Source organism: Aythya marila (genome assembly GCF_965140915.1).
Source record: "Aythya marila genome assembly, chromosome: 4".
Taxonomy (NCBI): Eukaryota; Metazoa; Chordata; class Aves; order Anseriformes; family Anatidae; genus Aythya; species Aythya marila.
In genome coordinates, this window is record NC_139045.1 from 33,021,843 (window position 1) to 33,045,168 (window position 23,326).

The 23,326-nt window shown below is 35.4% G+C and overlaps 1 protein-coding gene across 4 annotated transcripts in view; it reads left to right on the forward strand.

The window, feature by feature from the left end:
- The window catches only part of LRBA (LPS responsive beige-like anchor protein), a 390,603-nt gene that overhangs the window by 137,504 nt on the left and 229,773 nt on the right, over positions 1 to 23,326 (forward strand). For all 4 annotated transcript variants that reach the window (XM_082758982.1, XM_082758979.1, XM_082758981.1 and 1 more), the window contains one exon: positions 21,389 to 21,555. In XM_082758982.1, the coding sequence (XP_082615108.1) occupies positions 21,389 to 21,555 (167 nt within the window). The remainder of the gene's footprint in view (positions 1 to 21,388; positions 21,556 to 23,326) is intronic.

The window sequence follows — 23,326 nt, forward strand, 5'->3', positions numbered from 1 at the left end:
GTGGGTTATCAGCAATTAATCTTTAAAGAACTTACGGAGATAATGGATAGTGCAAGTTGTAGGCTACCTGTAGTAATGTAACCAAAAGTTATAGTCCTTTGTATTGTCATATTTTATTTTTGCAATCTTATGGAAGTTCAGTGTATCTTTGCACAAAAATACGGCTTTACACGTATTTTATGTAAGGGCTTAATTCTATCGCAAAATTACATTTTTAAATAAATGCTACCTTGTGCATTGGGTAGGTCAGGTGTTATACCACCATCTTTTGGTAGAAGAAATAATTTTTTTCTTCGATTTCTAAACACATTTTTTAAATTACTGTAAAAACTGGAAACTCTTCAGTGCTGAGCATGGAAGAGTTTTTTTCTTCCATTGAAGGATTAACTAGTTTTGTACTGCTACAATGTGTTGACAAGTCCCAAACTGGAAAATTAAATTTCTTATGTTCCTGAGGTGGGAATTGTTTGGAGTTCTTGTTTCATGAGTCAAAAAATAGTGAAATGAGAATTCACTTTGTGCTTGAACATTATAACATCTCCCCTTTGCTCTGGGAACTGTGGGAATAAAGTATGGCTTGGTTATGAAAGAAGGAATGAAAACTTGTGGTTTCTCTTATGCACTGCTTTACTAAGCAATGGGAGAAAAAGGAATGAAAACTTTCACTAGAATGCTGACACATCTTTTTTGTTATATCACACATTTAAATCAAAATACAACAAAAACAACATGTCTAAGAGCTACGAAAGATATAATATTTTTGTTTCTGGGCAAGCTTAAAACAGAAATTTTATTTTGGAACCTCCTATAAACTTTTCTGATGAAACAATGTAATGTTATTTTCATTACCTTTTTTGGATATTTTTGACAAATTATGCCAAAAATTGAAGAGAGAACCAGATTTCTTTGAAAAATTAGACTTGATCATGATATTTTACTGCTAAAAATGAGCATTACAAATGTACAAGTTCGGTATTCAGCTAAGCAGGAGAAAACTGCTATGGTTCATTCTTCTGTTAGTACTTAACAGGCTGTTCAGTTTTTATAGGAATTGCAAAGTATCTATTTTTCTTGATGTTTTAAAAGATTAAATAGAAAGTGTATATGGAAACAAAAGAGTGGATAGAAGTAATTAAATAATTGTGATTCTGTGAATTACATATATTTAACTGTTATGTTTACTCTTAAAAAAGGGGGAATTGAATTCAACAAAAATACTTATTGGCCTTTAAAATCTGTTGAATATAGATACAAAGTAGACCTACTAGCTGTAGGTATTTCATATTATAATTTCCTGTTCTAGTTTTTCTGATGCAAATTAAGTTTATTGCTTTGTAATTGTTTAGCAGTATCATGTCAAGATTATTTCACATTTATAATGTGTTGTTTCATTTATATATTCAACGTAATTTGAAAAATATTCAGGAATGTGGTATGGTTATGAGTGTTTTCTGCTCATTCTTTTATGATCCTAACTGTATGAGGTTTGAGCTTTTTTGTTGCTTTTACGTATTTAATACATCTACTTATTTCCCACTTCCTGCTAATGATTGACTTTGCTTTGTTTTAGAAACTTTGTATCCCCTTGTGTAAGTATTGTTACAGCTGATTATTTTCACTAGAGATTATCACTGAGTTTAATTAATCTACTCTCCTTCACGCTGGAAAGCTTAATGAAACATGATCTACAAGTCTTGTTGTTTAGCAGTGGTTTCCATTTGTTGTTTTTGCTCTTTAATTACCAATTTTAAGTAACACAGCTCAATTTCAAGCTTGCTACTTAATAAAACTCCCCCAAAATAGTAAAATATTTTATATATATACTGTGGAATACATCTTCCACAACAGTTGACTTAATGAGCTACTTTTAAGAGGTGATGTGTTAGGAAATAAGTACAGAATTATGAACGTCTGCTCTCATTAATATGTGCAAGATTTGTGTATGTCAGTTCCACTCATCACAGATAATTATTTGTGAAAACTGTCTTGTGATGGCAATTGCTCAAATACGCAAATGAACATCTTTTTAGATGGTGGTATCTTTGAGTGGCTTGAACTTCGTTTTGAGTCAAAATCCAAAGTCACTTACAATGTTAACACAATCCACTTGGAAATACCATGCCTTTTTTATTCATCTACATAATAAAGTTCTTCTTCTGTACAGATAAATTGTATGCTGAGACGTAAGAATATCTATACTGGGTTAGGCCAAAAGTCCATCAAACTCAGTATCCTGTTTTTATCAGCATCAAATCGTATGTACCTAGGGACAAGTGTAAGAACAGTGCAATTATATAGGGATGCTTCCCTGGTTTTACCCAGATGGCAGGGATCACACTTGGCACAAAGATTTGGATGGATTTCACCTACTGTCTTATCCCCCAGTCAGCATTTTTTGTTTGTGTTTTTTTCTCACTACCCTAAATGATGGAGAACTACCAGGAGAATTTGACTCCAGTCATGTCTAAATATGTTTAATAACACAGTGGGATTGACTGGTGATTTCCCTCCGCTTCAAAGACTATTCTTATTTTAAGCCTGTTTCCTGTGTTTTAATTAATTTTTATCCACACAGGGGTGTTCCTTCTTACTCTATGGCTTCTTGACTTTCTTTAAATATCTTCTTGGCATTCAAACAGTGGACATCATAAACTGGATCTTTCTTGTCTGCATCCCCAGTGACTCATTCAAGGAAATCTAATGAAGCATGACTTCCCTTTGCAATAGCCATCAAGACTCTTGCCAGTGTGTTTATTCCTTTTTTTTTTTTTTTAACACATCTACTTATTTGTATCTTACAAATTTCAGAGTTCTTGCCATTTAGTTTCCTGCTGTCCTCTGGAGTCCATTTGGCACATTTCATTCTTCTGGCACTAAGGCAATCCGTACAAGAATGCTGTAGCTAATGGCTCAGCTGCTTTCATCCCGAAGTTCTTGTAGATCACCTGAGTGAATATTGTCTAGCAAATGACAGTTGGTCACTTGCTAGTTGTCTTTTATAACTTCTCTACTAGCACTTCTCTGTGGTGGTCTTGTGTTCCAAGAGCTCTTTTTATCCTTTGATCATCTATTAGATCTACAGACACCTTAGCACCTTAGTTTTCCTGATTTGTTTGAAAAATAACTTATTAGTGTCATTTATGCCTTTTCAAAAGTATTCCTCCAGCTCTTTTGGCTGGCTTAATTTTGTTCTTAAACCTAATGTGCCATAGTTGACACATTTTTCTATTACCCTTGTTTGACCAGGCTTCTTGAAGAATAACATTTTCTTACAGTCTTACTTTCTCTGCAGTTTAACTATTGCAGCTTTTTTTTGGTCTTTTCAAAAGCCTTTTGATGGGAGGCATACATTTCCTTTGAACCTCAAATATTGTATCTTTTTATACAGGTTTTTGTGCTGTCCATAAAAACTATTTCTATGTTTGGCTGCATCTTTTTATGTTCATGATCTAAAAGCTAAGCTAGCTAGCCAAGAAATTTTTGCTTCAAATTATGTGTTCCCATCAGAAATGTTGTCGTTCTCACCTATTCATGAAAAATAAATCAGTAGTGTTTACCTTATTTATTATTTATGTACAGACTTTCGTGGAAGCTTATGCAAGGCAGTGATTCTAAAATGCTCTGACTGAAGTAAGAGATTTTGTACGTAGTGTCAATTTCTAACATTGACTAAGCAAGTGTCCTATTGTTGGATAGGAACAACAGTTATTGATTGGAAATTTTCTTCTAAAATTTTTGTCCAAAGGTAACTTGCATTACTTATGTGCTTCTTTAAGAACAATGTTAGGGGTTGTTCAGCTTTCAAGAAAAAACACTGATGACAGTATTCATCTCTCCGATGTATTTTCTCATAGATAGGTTTGACCTAAGTGAGAAAGATGTTGTGTTAAAACAATTCTGATGCTGGTGCTGACAAGGTCACAGAGATTTTCAGGGTCTGAACACATGAAGGTGTTTTTTCTCAGTATTCCAACTGGTAGGTTGTACCTGTGTATTCTGTTAAACTGTAACCTTTATCTAATTTCTTATTATATGGTTATATATGATATGATATGTTATTATATGATGATTATCTTTTGGCTTCAATACTTTTTTTTTCTGTAGCTCTTCTAATTTTTTTGAATCTACTGTTTATCACATTTCACTTCATTTTCATAAAATAAGAGTTTTACTCTTTTTTTTTTTTTTTTTTTTTTATATAATATGGTGTCTGCATATTCTAGATCATCCTAGTAGTTCCACTTTGTGTCTGTTGGAAGATTAATTCCTACTGGAATATGAATGAGTAAGAATAATCACACTCAGTTGAGCTTATCATCCTATCTCGAACAGTGGATACTTAGGGACGAATTTATTAAAATGGCAAGCATAGTAACGTTTTCCCTGACTACACTCTCACAGTTCTGCAGTTCGGGGACTTCAGATTCTTATGGTGCCAGAAATTCTTGCACAGTACCCCTTAAGGGATCATTCCCTCATTTGCATGGTAAATTCACATAGCCTTAATTGTCACAATACTCTGCAGCAAAGAGTCTCACTGAGTTAACCACAAATTGTACTGGCATCTTAGTTTCATGCTTGTGTTGTAAAATACCTTTTCTCTGGTAGGGACTGGAGTTGGAGGGGACACAGACAAACCAAAATTTTTTGGACACCTTCTGTTCATTACAGTGTTGATGTTAATAGAATAAAGCATTTGCTGTTAATAATTCATGACTTCACACAACCCCATTGCTTGGACATTTACGGTTGGAGCAACAGTTGGGAAGCTATCTTCAGCTGTGTAGTGCAACAAGTGTAAATGAAGGGTTTTAGTGGTGGCCAATGGCTTCTGGGATGAAGCTCAGAAAGTCCTGCAGAGGGTTCTTTGCTTCCTCATACATATATGATGAATATATATGTATGTATGTATACACACACCTGTAATGTTATCTGTACAGAGCAGAGTATCCCTCTTGGATCTGTTTGAGTAACACAATCTGCTGCTGGTTCTAGTGTGTGGTAGTCGTGGTGTACAGATTCAGCAGATCTATGGTATTATGAATTGATGAGATTTTGCAGATACAACAAGATTGCAAGTCCCTAGAGTTTACCAGAACCTGGGAAACTTTCACATGCTACCTTCTCAGCATGCACTTGCCCTCTCTTCAGCCTGCTGTTTTCCTGGTGACAATCTTGTAATGAACTATAACTCATTCACAAAGGTTCCCTTAGAAAGGGTCCTTTATACCATGATTTAACAGGATTCTCCTATCCCTCCTGAGTCCTTTTCTTCACAGTCATGAAAAATTCCTACTTTTACATCGTTATTTCATCTGTAGCAGTGATTCCAATTCTGGAACCTTCCAAAATGTTTTTAGTTCTGTTGTATTTTCTGATGGAAGACCCAAAACTGCACACAGCATTCTAGATGTGGACACACCAGGAATTTATAAATGCACATTGTTTTTGGTGGTGTTACCTTTTCTTAGCGGTTCCTATTTTTTTATTTAATTCCTGCATGTTTGCTTATTATCCCAGACAAAGCCTATGTTTTCATAAAATTCTCTCTCGTTATACTGAAATCTCATTACGGCAAAAAGTAGGAGTGAAGATAGAGGTGAACTCAAACCCCATTGTTTTATATCTAAATTCAGATTGTCTTCTAAATTTCTTTTATCTACAAAGAAGTTCCTGTGTTTTGTTCCTATGATGGCTTGATCTTTCAAGGTCTTTTTCCAGTTCCTCACAGCTCTTTCGTGATTTTACAACTCTGAATAACTTAGTGTCAACAGCAAACTTTTGTCACTTATTTATTATTCATTCATTCTTGAGATTATTTATTTATTTTAACTTATCTGTTCAACAACCTGAAACCAGAATGAACTGACAGGAATTATACAGCTAGTGTTAAAATTGGACTAAAACCTTAATATTATTTTCTCGTCTCTTCTTCTGGAATTAGCTTTTCTTATTCTTGTCATTTACCTTTCTTTTGGCCGCTTTGTTTTGCTGTTCTTTGGTGAAGTTGACCTAGATAAGTGACTATACTTTACTAAGGGCTTAATGACTTTTTAAATCAAAGTAGTTTGCTTCCATCATTAGATAATTTGCACTTACAGATGTTTAAAGAGCTTTCATGTAATAAAAATTTGAGGTATACTTTTGTTATTTGTAAAATTAATATTTGCATTGAGTATAAAAATATAAATGTCAAAACACTTCTGAAAAAATATGAATGCAACATGACATGATAGTTCGAGTTTTTGTATACCTACAGGAACCTGAAAGTACTGTGACGCTCTTCTTTGTTTCTGCTAAAACAGAATGGTGAATCAAACAATTTATAATAACGTTAAGTTACAGATAAAACATTTTCAACCAGTCTTTATAATTCCAGAATTACTGGAAGCATTTATGTCTTTGGATTCTTCCATCAAGGCACAGGGAAGTGAATTATTGAAAAGATAAAAATAAATTTGTTTGCTTTCTGTCAGAGTTCATATCCACAGCCAACCTTGATAGAAGACCAGAATGATTTAGACAAGTTTGCTTTGGAGATTCATAACATATGCTTGCTGGACAGAATTGAGTTATCTCTGCTCTGGAGAGTAAGTTATTGTAGCAGGAGCTGACAGAGATGAAGATAACTGAGGGAAATTCAATTACCTTTTAGTGTTTTCCTTCTAATAGGATTCTTAATGTGAAAAAGATCCTTAGATGATGCGCCTATGTTGCTTTGTGAGATCTGCTTTGATACCTGCATCCAGAATAAAGTGAACTCTTCTTTTCAGGCCTCCATTAAGGATGAAATATGCATCTGCTTGCTAAATGGGTGTTAACTTTTGATCCAATGTATTGTCATTTGTAGCCCAGATATATTTGACAGTCTTTTGGCAGTGGCTTTGGATATTCTCTCAAATACAATTTCACTTGTTTGTATTTTTTTTTTGTGAGAAGCGTGTTTGTAGCAGGAATCACGATACTTTCCTTGTATTTTAGTTCAATTCTGCATGTTTAGTTGTTTCCTTTTCCTGGCAAAAGCACTTGAGCTACAAATACTCCTTATGACTGACCTGAGTTCAGGCTGTTGGGCTGAAACCATCCCAGTTGGCTACAGCTGGATTTCATGTGAAACCTCTGCAGATCTGAATTTACTATAGCTTACTATAGTAAACTAGTGCATACAGGTATTAAGATGTTACTGTTTGTGCTACTTCTAAAAATTTCCCTTTTTGATAATGGGTAATGGTTGAAATGAAAATTTAGAAGTGAATCTATGAAGCAATCTTATTCTGTAGCTGTATATATGAAAATGTACCACATACGTTTGCGTACTTGCAATATGCTTTCTTTTACTGACCCATTGAAATACTGTATGTAGCTGAATATATTTATGTGCATGTCTTCCACTATATTTTATTTTGAATATCCTGAACCTTACCAGCTTTAAAAAATAAAGTTCGCTTTTTAACTGGAGGATTTATTCCAACTGCTTACACGCTGATATTTCCATAAAAGAGAGAGCAAGTATCTTCATGATAGATTTATTTGCAACCCCAGAACAGGTTTGGATGTGCCTAAAAGCCATAGCATCCCTGACCTATAGATGTTACTGACTACTTAACTCTTGCATTGACCTATGGCTTCTTGACTACGTAACGTATAGATACACTTGTTGTTAGCTTGCTTCCAAACAAATAGTAGTATGCATGTTCTCATTTTGTAGTTAAAGCAGTCTTCTCATTTACTTAGGCAAGAGAAAGTTTGAATCAAATAGGTTTATTTTTCGATGTTCATGATAGGTGGCTTATGAAAAACAACTTTGTTGGCAATGTGGAAAGTAATTTATGTTTCACGTGAAGATACTGAAACATTTAGTTAAGCTCACCAGTACAGTTTGAAGGCATTTAAAATAAAGGTTTTCAATGTTACTTTTATTTCTCAGTCACATAGGTTATTTTTTCCTCATTCATTTATTGGAATATTATTGAGAAAGTAGTGGAAAATATCACATCTATTGTAATAGTTCATCCTGAGTCAATATTTCTTATTCCAATGCAAGTTTCATCCTTTCATTGATAATACTCTGTTCTGAATACAAAATGTTGTTGTTTTGCTGAAATAAATACTTCTGTGAGTGATAGCTGTAGAAACAGTAATTGTTTGAAGAAGGATTTTGTAAATAAATTGTAAAAACATCTTTATCGTACGATAGATACATAATGCTTGAAGTCAGCCTGGGATCCAGTGGGGAACATGGTAGAAAACTGTAAAGCGCTGTTGGACAGTATTCCTGTTAACTTTTTATAACAGTAGCCTTTTATTTCTGAGTAGACCTAAACAGATTTCCAGGAAAGGAAACAACGCTAATCCAAATTCTTAATAGCAACTGACAAGTCTTTTCACATTGCAGAACAGGGGAATGGGATAGGCACTTAAGCTTTTCATCTTAACTTTCCTGTTAGATTTTTATATGGAAATGACTACAATAGATTTTTTTGAAAATCTGTTCCCCCCTCCCCCCCCCCCCCTTCTGATTATTTTATGGAAATGTTTACAGAAAGAGTCCACCTACTGATTTTCCACTTTCAACTGTACAGGAAAAAAAAAAATGAGCCAATCCTGTTGTATAGAGATGGTCTTAGATTATGAAAAGGAAGCTCTGTCAGTTAAGTCAGTCTTTGGATGATCACTGTGTTAGGGAAGATGCCAAGTGACTTCGAGAGACCGCTGGATTTCACTGTTAATCTGAAGTCCTACTGGAAGTGTCAGAGTCAATTCTTAATGAGTCTTACCGTTTAGAAGAACAAATTGTCCTTGCTATTCTGTTTAGCATAGGGAACAATATAGGTTTCCTGATACTTTCCTCACCACTCCTTCTCCTTCCCAACTTTTTCCACCTTATTTGTCTACAGTTCTTTTGTTCATTTACTTTTTTTAAAAAAAAAAAACGTGTGTTCAAAGATCTCTGGCATTCTAAAATAAATAAATAAATAAATAAATGGCTGTTTCTTGGAAATAGAGCTTGGAAGGAGATGATAGTGACTATAAAGATGAGCAGTCCAAGTGCTTTGGATATCATACTTTTTTTTTTCTTAGTGCCTTAGTGTCAAGAAACTGTTTTTTGTCAAAAATTCTTTGAAGTAAATTATGGGTCAAAGTAGTGATGCCAAGGTTATGGCATCATAAATAATAACTGATGTAATCTTTTTGGATTTCATCAAGGCTTTTGATATTGTTTCTCACAGTATCCTTCTGGACAAAGTGTCCAGCATTCAGCTAGTCAAGCACATAATGCAATGGTTAAACGATTGATGGGTTGAGCTCAGAGGGTTATAGTAAATGGGGTTATATAAGCCTGGTGGCCAGTCAGTAGTGGGGTTCCACAGGGCTCCCTTTTAGGGCCAATTTTCTTTAATGTTTTTATAAATGGTCTGGATGACAGAATCAAAAAGTGTATTTAGTAAAGTTTGCTGATGATACTAACTTGGAAGGAGTTGTTGACTCCCTTGAGAGCAGAGAGGCCTTGCAGAGAGATCTCTCGGACTAGAGGGCTGGGCAATTGCCAGCGGCAGGAAGCTTAAAAAGAACAAGTACCAGATTTTGCACCTGGGATGGGGTAGCCCTGGCTATGCATATGGACTAGGGGATGAGAGGCAGAAGAGCAGCCCTGTGGAAAGGCATCTGAGGGTTGATGGTAAGCTGAGTCAACAGTGTGCCCTGGCAGCCAGAAGTGCCAACTGTACCCTGGGGTGCGTCAGGCACCACATGGCGAACTGGTCAAGGGAAGCGGTTGTCTCACTCCGCTCTGCGCTAATGCGGCCTCACCTCGAGCACTGTGTGCAGTTTTGGGTACTGCAATATAAGAAGGACACAGAACTGCTAGAGAGCTTCCAAAGGAGGCCTATGGTAATGGGGCAAGACGTATGAGGAGTGGCTGAAGTCCCTTCTTTTGTTCAGCCCAGAGCAGAGCAGGCTGAGGGGAGGCCTCATGGCGGCCTGCAGCTCCCTCATGAGGGGAGCGGAGGGGCAGGCGCTGAGCTCTGCTCTCTGGGGACAGTGACAGGACCCAAGGGAACGGCATGGAGCTGGGACAGGGGAGGGTCAGGTTGGATGTTTGGGAAAGGTTCTTCACCATGAGGGTGGTTGGGCGCTGGGACAGGCTGCCCAGCCTTGGTGTCACAGCGCTGGGCCTGCTGGATTTCAAGAAGCATTTGAACAATGCTCTCAGACATAGGGTCTGATTTTTGGGTGGTCCTGTGTGGAGCCAGGAGTTGGACTTGATGATCCTTATGGGTCTCTTCCAACTCAGGATATTCTATGATTTTATGTTTCTATAATAGATTTTGAGATGATCATACTTTGTTCATACTTCCTTACTTTTTTTTACGTCTGTTTTCACAGAAACATGAGTTTTAAAATCTCATAAAAACTATCCTGAATTGTGTGTTGCCCACAGAACAATTTGAGATTCCATCGTTAGTGGTTAACAATAATTCTTGTCTGAGAAACATTTTGTAGAGGTGACAGACAAAGTGAGCAAAACACTAAATTATTGTACGGGTTATTAGTGTTTTAGAGAATACTTGGAAATTATGAAAACAATTTTGTCATAACGTGGGATTGGAGGTTTATAATACTCTGTCAGGGTGCCATGAGATCGGGCAGTGCCCTGCAGAGCGGGTAAGTTGGGCACCCACTACAGTACCATGGCTGCCAAAGTGGGGCCTTATCAACTGTCCCTATCTACCATCAACCACAAAGAGAAGGGCAACCTCAGCGGATGGCAGCCATGGCCCACTGGCTATGACCCCTTGCCATAGGGCAGGGCCAGCCTGAGGCTAGGAAGCCTGCCTACCTTGTGACTGGTGGTCTGGGAGGATCAGGGAACCCATGGCAAGGTGGTGGGGCACCAGTAGGACTTGCACCATGGCCTCTGGCCAGCCTGTGGGGCAGTCTTTCTGTTGCCACCAGTGGGATAGGGACACTCTTGGCTGGCTTTGTACAGGCCTTCAGCCCTGGCAGAACCTCACATATGGCACCCACAGACACCTGTAAGTTGATATACATGTAAGCTAATGCCTGTATCATTAGTCCTGAGCATGTCTAACATTTACAGAAGAGGAAGTTGGATATTCTGACTTCTGAAATATTGTTGCTTATTTTTTCTTACACCGCCTGCTAGAAACTCCACATATTTCATTTCTAAGCAGTCGTTGATAGCCTTGAAGACAGCATCACCCATCTTGGCATTGAACCAATACAGTTTTGCAAGGCAATTTCGTATGGTCAGTGGCAGAGGAGGACGGAGTGTTTCTCAGAAAAATTTTAAATGGCAGTTGTTTGAAGCTACTTATTGACTTGATCTATTAAAATTAGTCAGAACTAGATTATTGGCTGGAGTGTAACAGAAACTGTTAAAGTGCATAAAAAATGCTGTTACGTGGCTTTTTGGTATGTTCAGTAATTCACATGTGTTTTATATAAAACATTTTAAATAATGTCAGTAGTTTTTTTCTTTTTTTTTTTTTTTGCATGCTTGGTGGAAGCTGGTGATTTTGATTAGTCACTGTACTTTCTTTCAGTACCTATAATATTAACGAGCAAACAAATTCAAATCAAATTCCAGATTCTTGCTTTAAAATTCCTCATTATTGGTGTTGCTTTTTTATCCTATGTTGCTGGTTTTGCTCCCTACTTGAACTGTTATGTTTAAAGTTTACTGTTTTACATTGAATTAAAGTCAATTGATGAAATGTAGTTAAGGAGGATTTGCACAGTTGTACTGTGTAATCTGTCTTGTGTGATTTCAGCGATGTCCAATGAGTTCAGCTGTTTGTAACAAATGCTGATACTATTATCCAGGGCCAGTATTAAAATGCCTTCACAGGCATTTTATTTTTTCAAAAGTTTTTATTTTTTTCTTCACAGTTTTTATTTTTTTGGGGGGTGGAGGGTGGGGAGGGAGGGAAGATAGGGAGAAGGTGAAACAAAGGGAAAAACCCTTCACTAGCTAAACTGAAACAAAGCCAAAAATAGAACTTGACAAGAACATCAGACCCTTGGAATAGAAGGTTTTGCAAGTTCTTTTGTTTAATAATGAAATGGGAAATAAAGATAAATGGATCTATGTTCTTCTTACATAAATGAGTATGTTTATGGGGTATTAATTCAGTATTTTTTTAACAGTGAAAACAAAGGATATTTTCTGTAGAAACCACATAGTGCTTCATAGTACTTTTTCTGAAAGTAACGTCTGTGGCACTTAAAATACTGACTCTTGCATCACTGCAGTCTTCTCACTTAAACCAAGTGAACAAGAAAACATAAATTTTAAAGCAATTCTTATGGAGTATTTGTAGTCCCTTGTTCCATATTGTTCAGTATAAGGTTCTAGAGTTGTATGAGTGGATGTTTTTAACTTAGAATGCTGTACATTAAATCAGAGTATACTGCCATCTCACATTCTGAATAGTCTGAATATTTAAGGTGCTGTCTTTTTATGGATAATAAAAATCACACATTAGTTTTAATGAGAAATTAAATTACCATCTCCCAACAATTTTTAGAGCCAGCTATGTCAACCTTTCAAGGGTGGTAGAACTTTTTATGAATAAAATGTTAATTGAAAAACAAACCTATTCATACCTATCTCATTCTCTTCTGAACATCCAAAATTGTGTTACATAAATGCAGAACAAATCACAAAGTAAAAAACATCATTCAAACTCCTATGCTAGTAGGAATGAAATATAAAAGACAGACTACTGAAAAAAAAGCAAAGGAAAAAAAAGTTGAAATAATTTACTTTTTATGGTTTGATGCTATAGGAATTCTGACAGGAAGTTTTAAGTTAAGGCAGAGGTTAAGCTGAAGCTGGGATTGTGACTGCTTAACATGTTTCCAAGGTAAATGGCTGGGAACGATTCTAAAGAATAACTGCTATAAAATACCATGTTTAATCATCCCTCTCATTTGGTTCTGGATTTTTTTTTTTGATCTTTGCAATTGCATCATCTTAATCAAAATGTTCGGCTTTTAAAATAATCGGTCATTGAAAAAATAAATTTTTAAGAAGTCTTAGCTTGCCATAACGTGAGGAATAAGTTTGGAGTGAAAGTGAGGGTCTTGAGGATTGTTCAACAGCACTGAACTTTTTATTTTTAATTAGACTTCTGAATAAAATCCTCTATAATCCTTCATTTTTTTTTCCCCACGGATGCTCTGATAACCATTTGAAATTCCTCTTACAAAATAAGTCCTTAACACTTAATGACTAATTAAAATGTTTCTGCAGATACAGATGAAGGTGCAGTAACTTAATGGCAGAAACTATTTATTTTTTTCCTGTGTGTTGAAGGGGAAAAGCTTTGCCAGCAAACGTGTTTGTCCTACTTAGCAGTGTTGCTCAAGGATATGTGCTACTCAAGGTGATCATTCTCCTGTGTGAGGGAAAGGTCCTGAACTGTCAGAAATCTAGTCCACTAAATTAGCTCTTGGGGCAAGCATTTTAGAAGCTGGTGAAGGACAGATAGGTTACTTTTTGGGTCACGAGTTCATGTGCATTTCTTAATGTTTTGTAGATGAGGTCTTACAAAAGGTTTGCCAAATATGCAACAGAATACTTTTAAAGCTCCTTCTGTCACTACTGCAGAATATGTGATCTACCACAATCACCATCCTTGTGTATACCTTGATTTTATTGTGTGCTGATGGCATTTCTCCCTTTTTTTTTCCCTTATTGTCTAGTGAGTACTAAACTAGCATTTAGAGTAAAATACCTTCAGAACGTTCCTTGGATTCTGTTGTCAGAGAAATCAGATTCTGTCATCAGAAAAAATTAATAGAAACGTATACTACAAATACTTATTTTTTCTTCTTATTTAGCACCAGAATTGACATCGTAAGGAGTCCAGTCAGGTCTAAAACTAACTTGATATTCAAAGTACTGACTCTTTATTAGAGATGTACTTGTCATTGGCCTGTAAGCAGTCATGGCAAGATAGGAAACTTATGCCTAAATGTCTTGTTACCTCAGATTAATATGGTTTCTTTGTTCTTTGCTCATGAGCCCTATATAAGAACACACTTTCCTGTAAGGTAAGAATTGAGACAATTAACGTAAGTTGTATTAAATTCTAGTATAGCTAAATATTTATAGCTGTATGTTTGATAGCTATAGAAGCAAAATAATTTTATCTTGTGTGGACAGCTTTCACTCTCTTAAAGCCAGAGGCCAAAGCCACATTTATGAATCAAAATTGCACGAGGTATTTTGTAGTAAGGCTCCAAAATATCTTTCGGTTTATCTTGTTACTTGGATTAATCTGTCTGGATCGTTGTTTTTTTTTTTTTTTGTTCTTTGTGGCCTCAGAGGTTGACTAGAATAATTACTTTTCTTGTTTTGGGAAAGAATGGAAGGAAAAAGCTTTTCAACGTAAAACATTTAAAAATCTCGCCTCTCTTTATTTCTATTTTTCAAAATTTCCAATTTTTCCATGCTTTGGGGTAGTAAAACTTCCTCACTGTCAGGAATTTACCTTTTGCCCTCCTTATGAAAACTGATTCTGAATCTGTCCAACACACAACTTGTGAAATTATCACTCTTTATGTAGAACCTTTAAGAGCTTTTTAATTAATAAGTGACGCTGTTCAAAAATACTCAGTGTTATCTGTCCTCTGTTCTTAGAGACTTCATTTAAGGCTTAAGTGTGCTTTCTGAACTGCACGTGCCTGTTCAAGCATCGCTCCTGTGCCAAGACTTGGTGCTGCAAGTTGTAAAAGAACTACGGTAGCGGAAGGATGTCTGGAAATCTGAATCCTTGAGCAGTAAATATTTGGGGCCAAAATTGCTGGGCTACTTTATTACGTGCCTTACAGATAATAAAGGTCCTCATTGTGTCTCAGTAGAGCAAGGCAATTGGAGAGGTTGTGGTGGCAGTTGGTGAATAAGGACATTTCGGAGCTTTAGTTTGAACAGAAAGAAAAGCTGGCGAGTACGGAGAGTAGGTTTGGGATTTTCCCTAGGCCAGTCTCCCCTGCATCCTTGGAGTCTGTAACTAAGTATTGTATTTCTCTTATGGCTGTTAAGAGAATGATGGCTCAGGTATCTTTACTTACTGGCTGCAGACAAGGTAACAAGCTAATAATGCTTTGCTTTGATTAAGTGATACAAGTCTTTGTATTTGGCCCACCTTGAGACATATATGTCTACTTTCACATGATTAGAAAAAGGTCTCCTCCACACCCTCCCCTTTTTTAAAACTTAAGTTGTATAGAAATTACGATATGAAAAGCCTGCAAAACCAAGTATCCAGCAGTTTTCAAAAATCAGAGCAGTGCAACCATAATTTAACCCTCACTAAGAATATGTAGTTAAGTCTTAAATCATGTAAATATTTCTTATTTGTTGCACAGTCTGGATATTCCTTAAAAAATGACTTTTTTTTTTTTAGTTCCAGAATTTTTTCATGGATCGGATTCATGTGTTGTGTCAGAGTAGAAGTTTAGTGAATATAGTACTAAACTCCTTGATGAGGGTAGTGTCACAAAGTTGATTCAGTGTGGTGGTTGGAAACAGTTTAAACTCTTTGCAGATCATCAATGACTCATTCTTTGCTAAACATCTGATCTGAGACCACAGACCCACCTATGCAGAAATGCTGAGCTTTATATTTTCTAGAGCATAACATTGATTATTTCTAGCTTGACAAATACATTGTGCCTGGAAGATGAAGACCCAAGGGATCTCAGAGGTAATGCCCAGGAGTAATGATTTTAGCATCTTGGCCTATTTTAAACAAGAATAGCATGAAGAGACTGCAGACATAAACTGGATTTGCAAATGAGAGAGGGGAAAGTGCCGTAGTGTGTGCTTTGAGATTTGCATGCAAAGCATTTGGGCATATATACAATAAGAACTGGCTTCTTGGGTTAAAAAGGAACATTTCTCTTGGTGTATTGTTCATGAAAATGGTTAGCAGTGATGCTTAGAGAGTTAGAATATTGACATAATGTAAGGCATATATAGCTCGTAGCAAGGAGTAGGATCTCGTACTTGTTTGTGTGAAGTCTTTGACTCTGATTCAAGGGTGTGCCTGTTGCAGAAGTAATAGGCAATTAGTCGAGAATCAAAATTAAAAAATAAGAAACAAAGTAAGGGAAAGGTATATGGTACTGCAGAAGAAAACTGATGTTATTTATTTCTGTTCTTTACTATTTATATATTGTTAGTTATATTTACATCCAGTTGTCTTGTTAGTTCAGTTCCTTTACCTACTCTGCTAAATAGGGTTAATTTGAAAGATGCAATCTTTGATAAAAGTGCTGTTGCTTAGTGTTTAGTTGGGTTTTCTAAAGCTTAATACTGTGAGACTTAAAGGTAAAAAATAAAGCTGTTGACTCAGTGCAGATTAAAACCAGATGTCTCTTGAGATCCTTGCCTTTCTCTCTAATCACTAACCCAAATTAACTGACTGTGGTAGGTTTTTTCTTTTTTTTTTTTTTTTTCTTCTGGTCGTGACCATAGTGTTACCAGTTTGTTTGGTATGATCTAATCAACAGCATAACAGCATTTTTTCCTGTCTTGGAAATTTTTAAACGTGTGGGGTTTTTTGTTGTTGTTGTTTTTTCTCTCCACCCGGAACGTCTGGCATGTTCCCAGGAATGTCTACAAAAACACATTTTAAATTTCTGTTTTGTTTTGTTGCACATTTATATTAGAAGCAATTGATTTAGATTCAGATTCTTTTTAATCTGCAAATCAGATAAGAGGCTGGAAAAGTGGATAAATGAGGTTTGGAAGACTATAGGTTGCTGAGATGAGAAGCCATTGCATTGTGTTCAGTCCATTAAAACAAGAAGAAATAGAAGAGATATTTTGATAAGTGTTCTGCTGGTGTTAACCTTGATGGCTATTATCGGGGGGATGATGCTATATCTATTTCATTGGCTTAAGCTTTTTTCATGCTGAGAGAAATCAATACTTTGAGTCGTTGGATGACAGAGGCATCACTTCAGAATTGACGGTGGCTGTCAGACGTTGTCATTGGTTGACTTTTGTTTGCTGTTGAGGTTTTAAGCTTTCATTTTTCTAAGTCTTATTCAGGAGTCTTTGTAAGATTTCCCTGGGTAGCATTTTTAGTCCAGACTTTAAACTCCAGGCCAGAGGTCAAGTGCAAAGATCTTGGAAAGCAGAGGATTGAGGAGCTCCTTCATTTACTGAAATATCCTTATTTGTAGGGAATTTGCATTAGTGGCAAGGCTATGTGTTATCTTATGGATGACTTTTCCTCTGAAATGACACCCACAGAGATGGGTTGTTCACAAAGCAAGTAGCTTTTAGCCAAATTAGACAAAGGAACTGGCATATGTCAAAGTGTTCAGTGATCTGAGCTGATGAATAAAAATAAAAAAAAAAAAGGTGCAATATTGATTTAAAAACACACACACACCATTAAACTTACAGATAGTTTGCAGAAAGCATCGTGTTGTAATTTTGAGACTGTGAAGTTGTACATGCAAATGTTACCATGCAGAGGAAATCTTTTACTTTTAGCTTTATTTGACATTTTTATAAAGATCAAAGATAAAACAGTTCAAAAAACACTAGATTACTCCTCCTTTTCAGTGTAATACAGAGAGGCAGAATATGATAATTCATCTTGTTTAGTTTATATTGTAGTAGTCTGCATACAAAATAAGTGTATTTTTGTATCTGAAACTTGCCTTTGGATGACCTTGTGCCCATTTAGAATTACTGTTCCTCAAAAACAAATCTGCAGATAACCTACGTGTTCAAATAGCCTGCAGCCTAGTTCAAGGGGGGAACAGGAGAGTGGGAAAAAAATATCTCTCTTCCTCCCTGTGATAACGACAAAGGAAAAGGTTTTTCTTCTATCCTGGGTGAAGGGTGGGGAACCAAGGGTCTCCCCCCTGCTCCGTGTCATATCAAAGGATTCTGCTTCATAAACATGCCCCACTTACCACTTTAATTAGACTTTTTTTGGTAGATAACCTGTGGAGTGGATATATGAATATATATTTTTCTCCTTTCAACATTTTTGTTTCATCGTGAGTGTGACTGTGCAATTACTTCACAGTACTTTTGCAATTGTACTTTCCCAAACAGGTAACAAAAATTATGTAGGCCAAACCAGTAATGGAAGGAGGGTTTGCCAATTCCTTTGCATGTAATTGTGTATCTAATTGTAAAACTGTATTCAAGCATAACAGGATGTATACTGCAAGTGCAAGAAACCAAATAATAACAGAAATAAAACTGTACAAATCAGTTTTTGAGCTTGTGCACAAACAGAATTCAAGCTGAACTTCTGTTTTACATAAATAGAATAGTTGGGATTTAGTGTGAAGTATTATCATATACCACTTGATGTCCTGGTATTTTATGCCTGGTATTTTATGCTGATAAGATGAACCTGGAGGCATCTGGAAATTTGAAAAATACAACAGAGAAACAGGGAGACTTTTAGTGCTTTTAAAACAGTCCAGTGTGACTGGCTCCTTTTGGGATGGATCTCTCTGTCTTCTGCAGTGGAGCCACCGTCTTTTTCTCTTACGTTAATAATTATTTGCGGCTGAAAGAGAGAGAGAAAAAGATCTTGTCTTTTTCTGAAGATTGGTCATTTTTTATCGGGTGAGAACTACTGAACAATTAACAAGTCACCTGTAAATTAACGAGTCACCTGCATGACCAAAGAGGTCCATTAAAGGATATTGGGAAAAGGAGAACTCTGACAGAGTAGACCACGCAAATGACAGAGTAGGTTAACAACACCCAGTGAACTTCCCAGTGAAAACTGGGGTTTAAAATTCACTAAATAGTAATTTTTCTATACTAGTAAAATTTTAGGGTTGTGCCTTACAGGAAAGCCAAAGGATGTTTTAGGAAGAGATGACGTTAAACCAACGTTCTTGCAGAACTTTCTTAATGTTAGTAACTATGCGTATGCACCTGCCGGTATCTGATAGAAACGTGGCTTCTCCCTGTTCTTGTTTGCAAAATACTTTCATGGTAAAGTGTGTGCAGTGATTAAGAGTTCCTCCTGGAGTAATGTTGTAATTCGAAGAGACTGTTGCGCATGGGAATCTCTCAGTTCTGGGGTTAGTTGCAAATTTTTGTTCATAATTAATTTGCTGAAAAGTGGAGTCCTATACATCTCAGTTTCGTAACAGACAGATTCTGTTTTCATGGAAGTTGTCAGGACAACAAAATGCCATTTTTCCTTCATTTAAATGTCACACCTACACTCTGAAAATCTTCAGTATTTAATGAACAATGTGTTAAAAATTACATTGTAAAGAGACCTTTTTTTTTTTTTTTTTTTTTTTTATAAAGAGGTACAAGTTCATTATATCTTTTACAAAACATTCTAGTTTGATTTCCATTTTATCATGTTTTAAGGTCAAATGTGACTTTAATGTTCCATAAAGAGACAGAGATTGATAATGGGGAAAGAATAACCCTCTAATGTGATTTATATCTATGGATTTTATGTCAGATATGAAAAGTTGCTGTTCAAATTGTAAAGGAGGATCCATTAAAGAGCACTTTAAAACATTTTACTACTTAGCTTACCTTATACACTTGTTTTTAGAATTCTGCCCTTTCAAGCAACTTAAAAATAACAGCTTATCAAACATTTACAAAGTGCTGAAAAGAACTCAGAATCATCATGGGTGCAAAATAGATTTTGATGTATTGGAAAAGACAGGTGTATTTATCAAGGGCTAGAAAAATCTTGTTTAGTGTAGGTTATGATTTAGCCATCTTATGTTTTTGTGAAGAGGGGTGGCAGAGTGCTTCACGTGTGAGTACAAAAGCCAATTTTTGATGTCTCATTGACTTGGAAAGTCAGCTGCTTATTCTTCACTCTTTCTGGATGTCTGTTCATCAGGTGAGCATTGCTCTGAGCTATGGGAAAAATTAGGAGAAAATGTGTAAATATATTAGAATTGTTAAAATAGGTCTCAAATGTGTTCATCTGTTGGTACTTTTTTAAATTTAATGTCTGTGAAAATCTACACGATCACAAATTTTATTTCACGTGTGTTTTTTCCACATTTCTTCCTTTCCCTCATTTTAGATGACTGAACCTATTTTGATATATATATATATATATATATATATATATATATATATATATATATACAAATAAAATCTATAACCTGTTTTCTTATTTGCAAAAATTTTCTATTAGATATTTTGTATAGATAGATTTATATAGAAAGAGCATTGCTACTGTTTTAAACATAAAAATTGTTATGATACTGTGCTGTTATCTAAGCCCTAAGCAATAATTGTACCAGTGTCTGCATCAGCTGTGCTTCACAAAGAAGCAGCAATTTTTTTTGTTGTTAGGCAGACATTTGTGTCCATTCTACTAACTAGATCATAGAGTAATCCAATCATTGACAAAGGCTGAAATGCTTTGTCTGGCATATGTGATCTGTGGAATTGCCAGATGAAAACTGAAATTAGAAACAGGGCGTGCTGAAGTGGGGAAAAGCTTTTATTGTTTCCTTACCAGTATTTGAATTTGTTCTGTGTCTTCACGTACAGTGGTTTGATGAGGGGAGGATCTAAATTTGGTGTCCATTTTTTGAGTTCTCTGTTAATAGACACATTTTCAGAAGATCAAGAAAAAAAACACGAAATGATAGAAAATGTAACGAAGAATCTTCTGTGGTTTTGCTTTCTGTTTATACGTATGCCTTTCAGTTCTTATTTGTTAGTTTTAAGTTCTGAGTGCCTTGGAAGATAGAATATACTTATACAACAGGTGTAGTACAGATTTAAAAAAAAAAAAAAAAAAGCTTTCCTTTGCTGGCCTGCTAATACGCTGGACATATTCCTTCCTATGTAAGGAAGCCATCTGGTGAAGACAATTCAGTCTTTGTATGCGTTTAGTCTCCTGCCCAGCTGAAGATATGCAGATTTTCTCCATAGCTTTTATAGTTTTATATTCATATAAATAATAACAAATGGTTGGCTGCGCAAATCCAGTGGACAGTTCTGGAAGTGAAGTAGACAGCTAGCTGGCATTCATGATTCTGAAACTTGCTTCTCTGTTTACTATTCACTTTGTAGTAAAATAGAAGTGGTTGCGCCTATGTATTTTATTATGCAATCAGGACACTAACCCGTTTTCCAAATCTTGAGTGTGTAAGGTTAAAGAATTGATGACAAACCAAAATGCTCTGCTTGACTCTATGAACTGATTTACTGTGGGCAGCTGCGTAATGCCTCAATTCTCAAATCTGTAAAATGGGGTTTATTCTTAACTCTCTAAGTGTTTTTTAGAAGTGATCAACTGTTATGTGCCTAAAGTTCCTACAGGTGGTATAATTAAAATGCAAAGTAGTAAAGTTTTTATTTTTTTCTTAGTCACTGTGTGCCCAGTATTCTGCTGACAAACGGGAAGAAGAAAAAATGTGTCATCATTTGATAACAGCAGCTAAGTACCGAGACCAAGTGACTGCAACTCAACTAATACAGAAAATTATCAACATCCTGACAGACAAGCATGGAGCCTGGGGAAGTTCTGTGTCGAGGTAAATCATTTTAAAAATATTTTTTAGAATTGGGATATGCTCAGCTGTAATCAGATGATTTTGAATTAATGTCTTATGGACAAATTTAAGGGTAATTTTTTATTATTTTTTAAAGAAAATGATAAAAGGTAAAATTAACATGTCTTCTTTAGTATAAGTGGAAGTTGGGAAGCTACTGTTTGTTAGAACAGTAAAAAAAAAAAAAAAAAGTGATTCTCTCATGGCTTTAAATTTTTGGTATGGTGATGTGATAGAATTGATTTTGAATTTCCAATTCTACCACTATCATATATTTGAAAAATAATTTTAACAAGTCGATATTTTTCTAGCTTTCTTCATGGTGCATTATGTAGTGCAAGGTTGAACCACGATGTAGTGTGTTACTTGTTTACTTTTATACCAAACAAAAATAAATCAATAAATAAATGAACACCTTTTTAAATTAGAGGGAAACTATGAGTTCTGTATTAGTAATTTCAAGGTGAAAACAATACCACAAAATCTATTATCTTGTTGGAATTCTCGCTATGTGCCTTGATTATGATGATAGCTGTTTAGCTGTGACTTGTGCTAAACAAGTTAAAGTTTCACTTGCAAATCTAAAATATGAATTCAAGTCCTTGTGCTGCATCTGTAAGTAAAGCTTAAGAATTCCTGGAACATATTTAGGCTAGAGTATAACCAGATTGAGTATGCTATTATGTTGAGATACTGTTATTTATATTCAATGGAATAATAAGCATGAGCGAGATATGAGCGAGACATACTGTTATTTCATAACTGTCTTTATTCATTGTTCAGCTACTGCTTATTTTCTGGAAAGAGGGGGAAAAATCCTAAGCACTCATAATTAACATACAGTAGCATGAAGAAAATGTTCTGTTAAAATCGAGAGTTGTGTTGTTATGGTATAGAATGTCCATTTACTGTAAATACCAGTTTGGGGCTCCAGGCTATAAGGTTAAAAACAAAGTGTTGAAGTAAGTGCTTACTACTGTTTTTCTTTTGTTAAGTAAATTATGCTTTAAAAAAAAAAAAAAAAAAAAAAGCCTGTTTAAGAAATGAAAAATGCTGAGGATATAAAAACAATAGTCAATTTCAACATTTCTAGGAATTTTTAGTTACTTAATGCCATATAATGATGAAGTAAGGTTTGTATTATGATTATGTGAGAGCAGATTCCTTTAATTAGTTTGAATGCTTGTAATTTTGGTAGATATGTACATGGCAGTTTTGTTTATTTGTTTGTGTCTCAGTAATGATTAAAACTATCATTACTGTCTTTTCACTAAAAGCATAAAATCTTAGTTGCTGTTTAGGTGTGTTTGCTTGTTGTTAAAATGTTGGTGAGGGAGAAGTGTAACTGATAAAATATTCCATGCTTAAAGGTAGTGGAGTAACTCTTTTCTGATAATCCTCAAATCGGGTTTATGTAATCAGTTTGTAAATTACAAAGTACACAAAATATGGACATAATAATTTGTGTTTTATAATAATGATCTACAGCAAAATGGAAATATCACATAATGCACTTTGCAGTACACTTAACATAATTCTAGGAAACTAAAATGGCATTAGAGACAAAACAAAATCTCTTTATGGGAAAGACAGAATGCATTTAGTCATCATAAACACGTAAAAAATAAATGTATGCAATGATTGTAATTCTAAAGAAATATTTTAGTAAGGGGGTTAAATTAATGCTATCTGGCATGTGTTTTATTTTGCTTCCAAATATTATATTAGTTTTTCTCATGTAAATTTAATATTT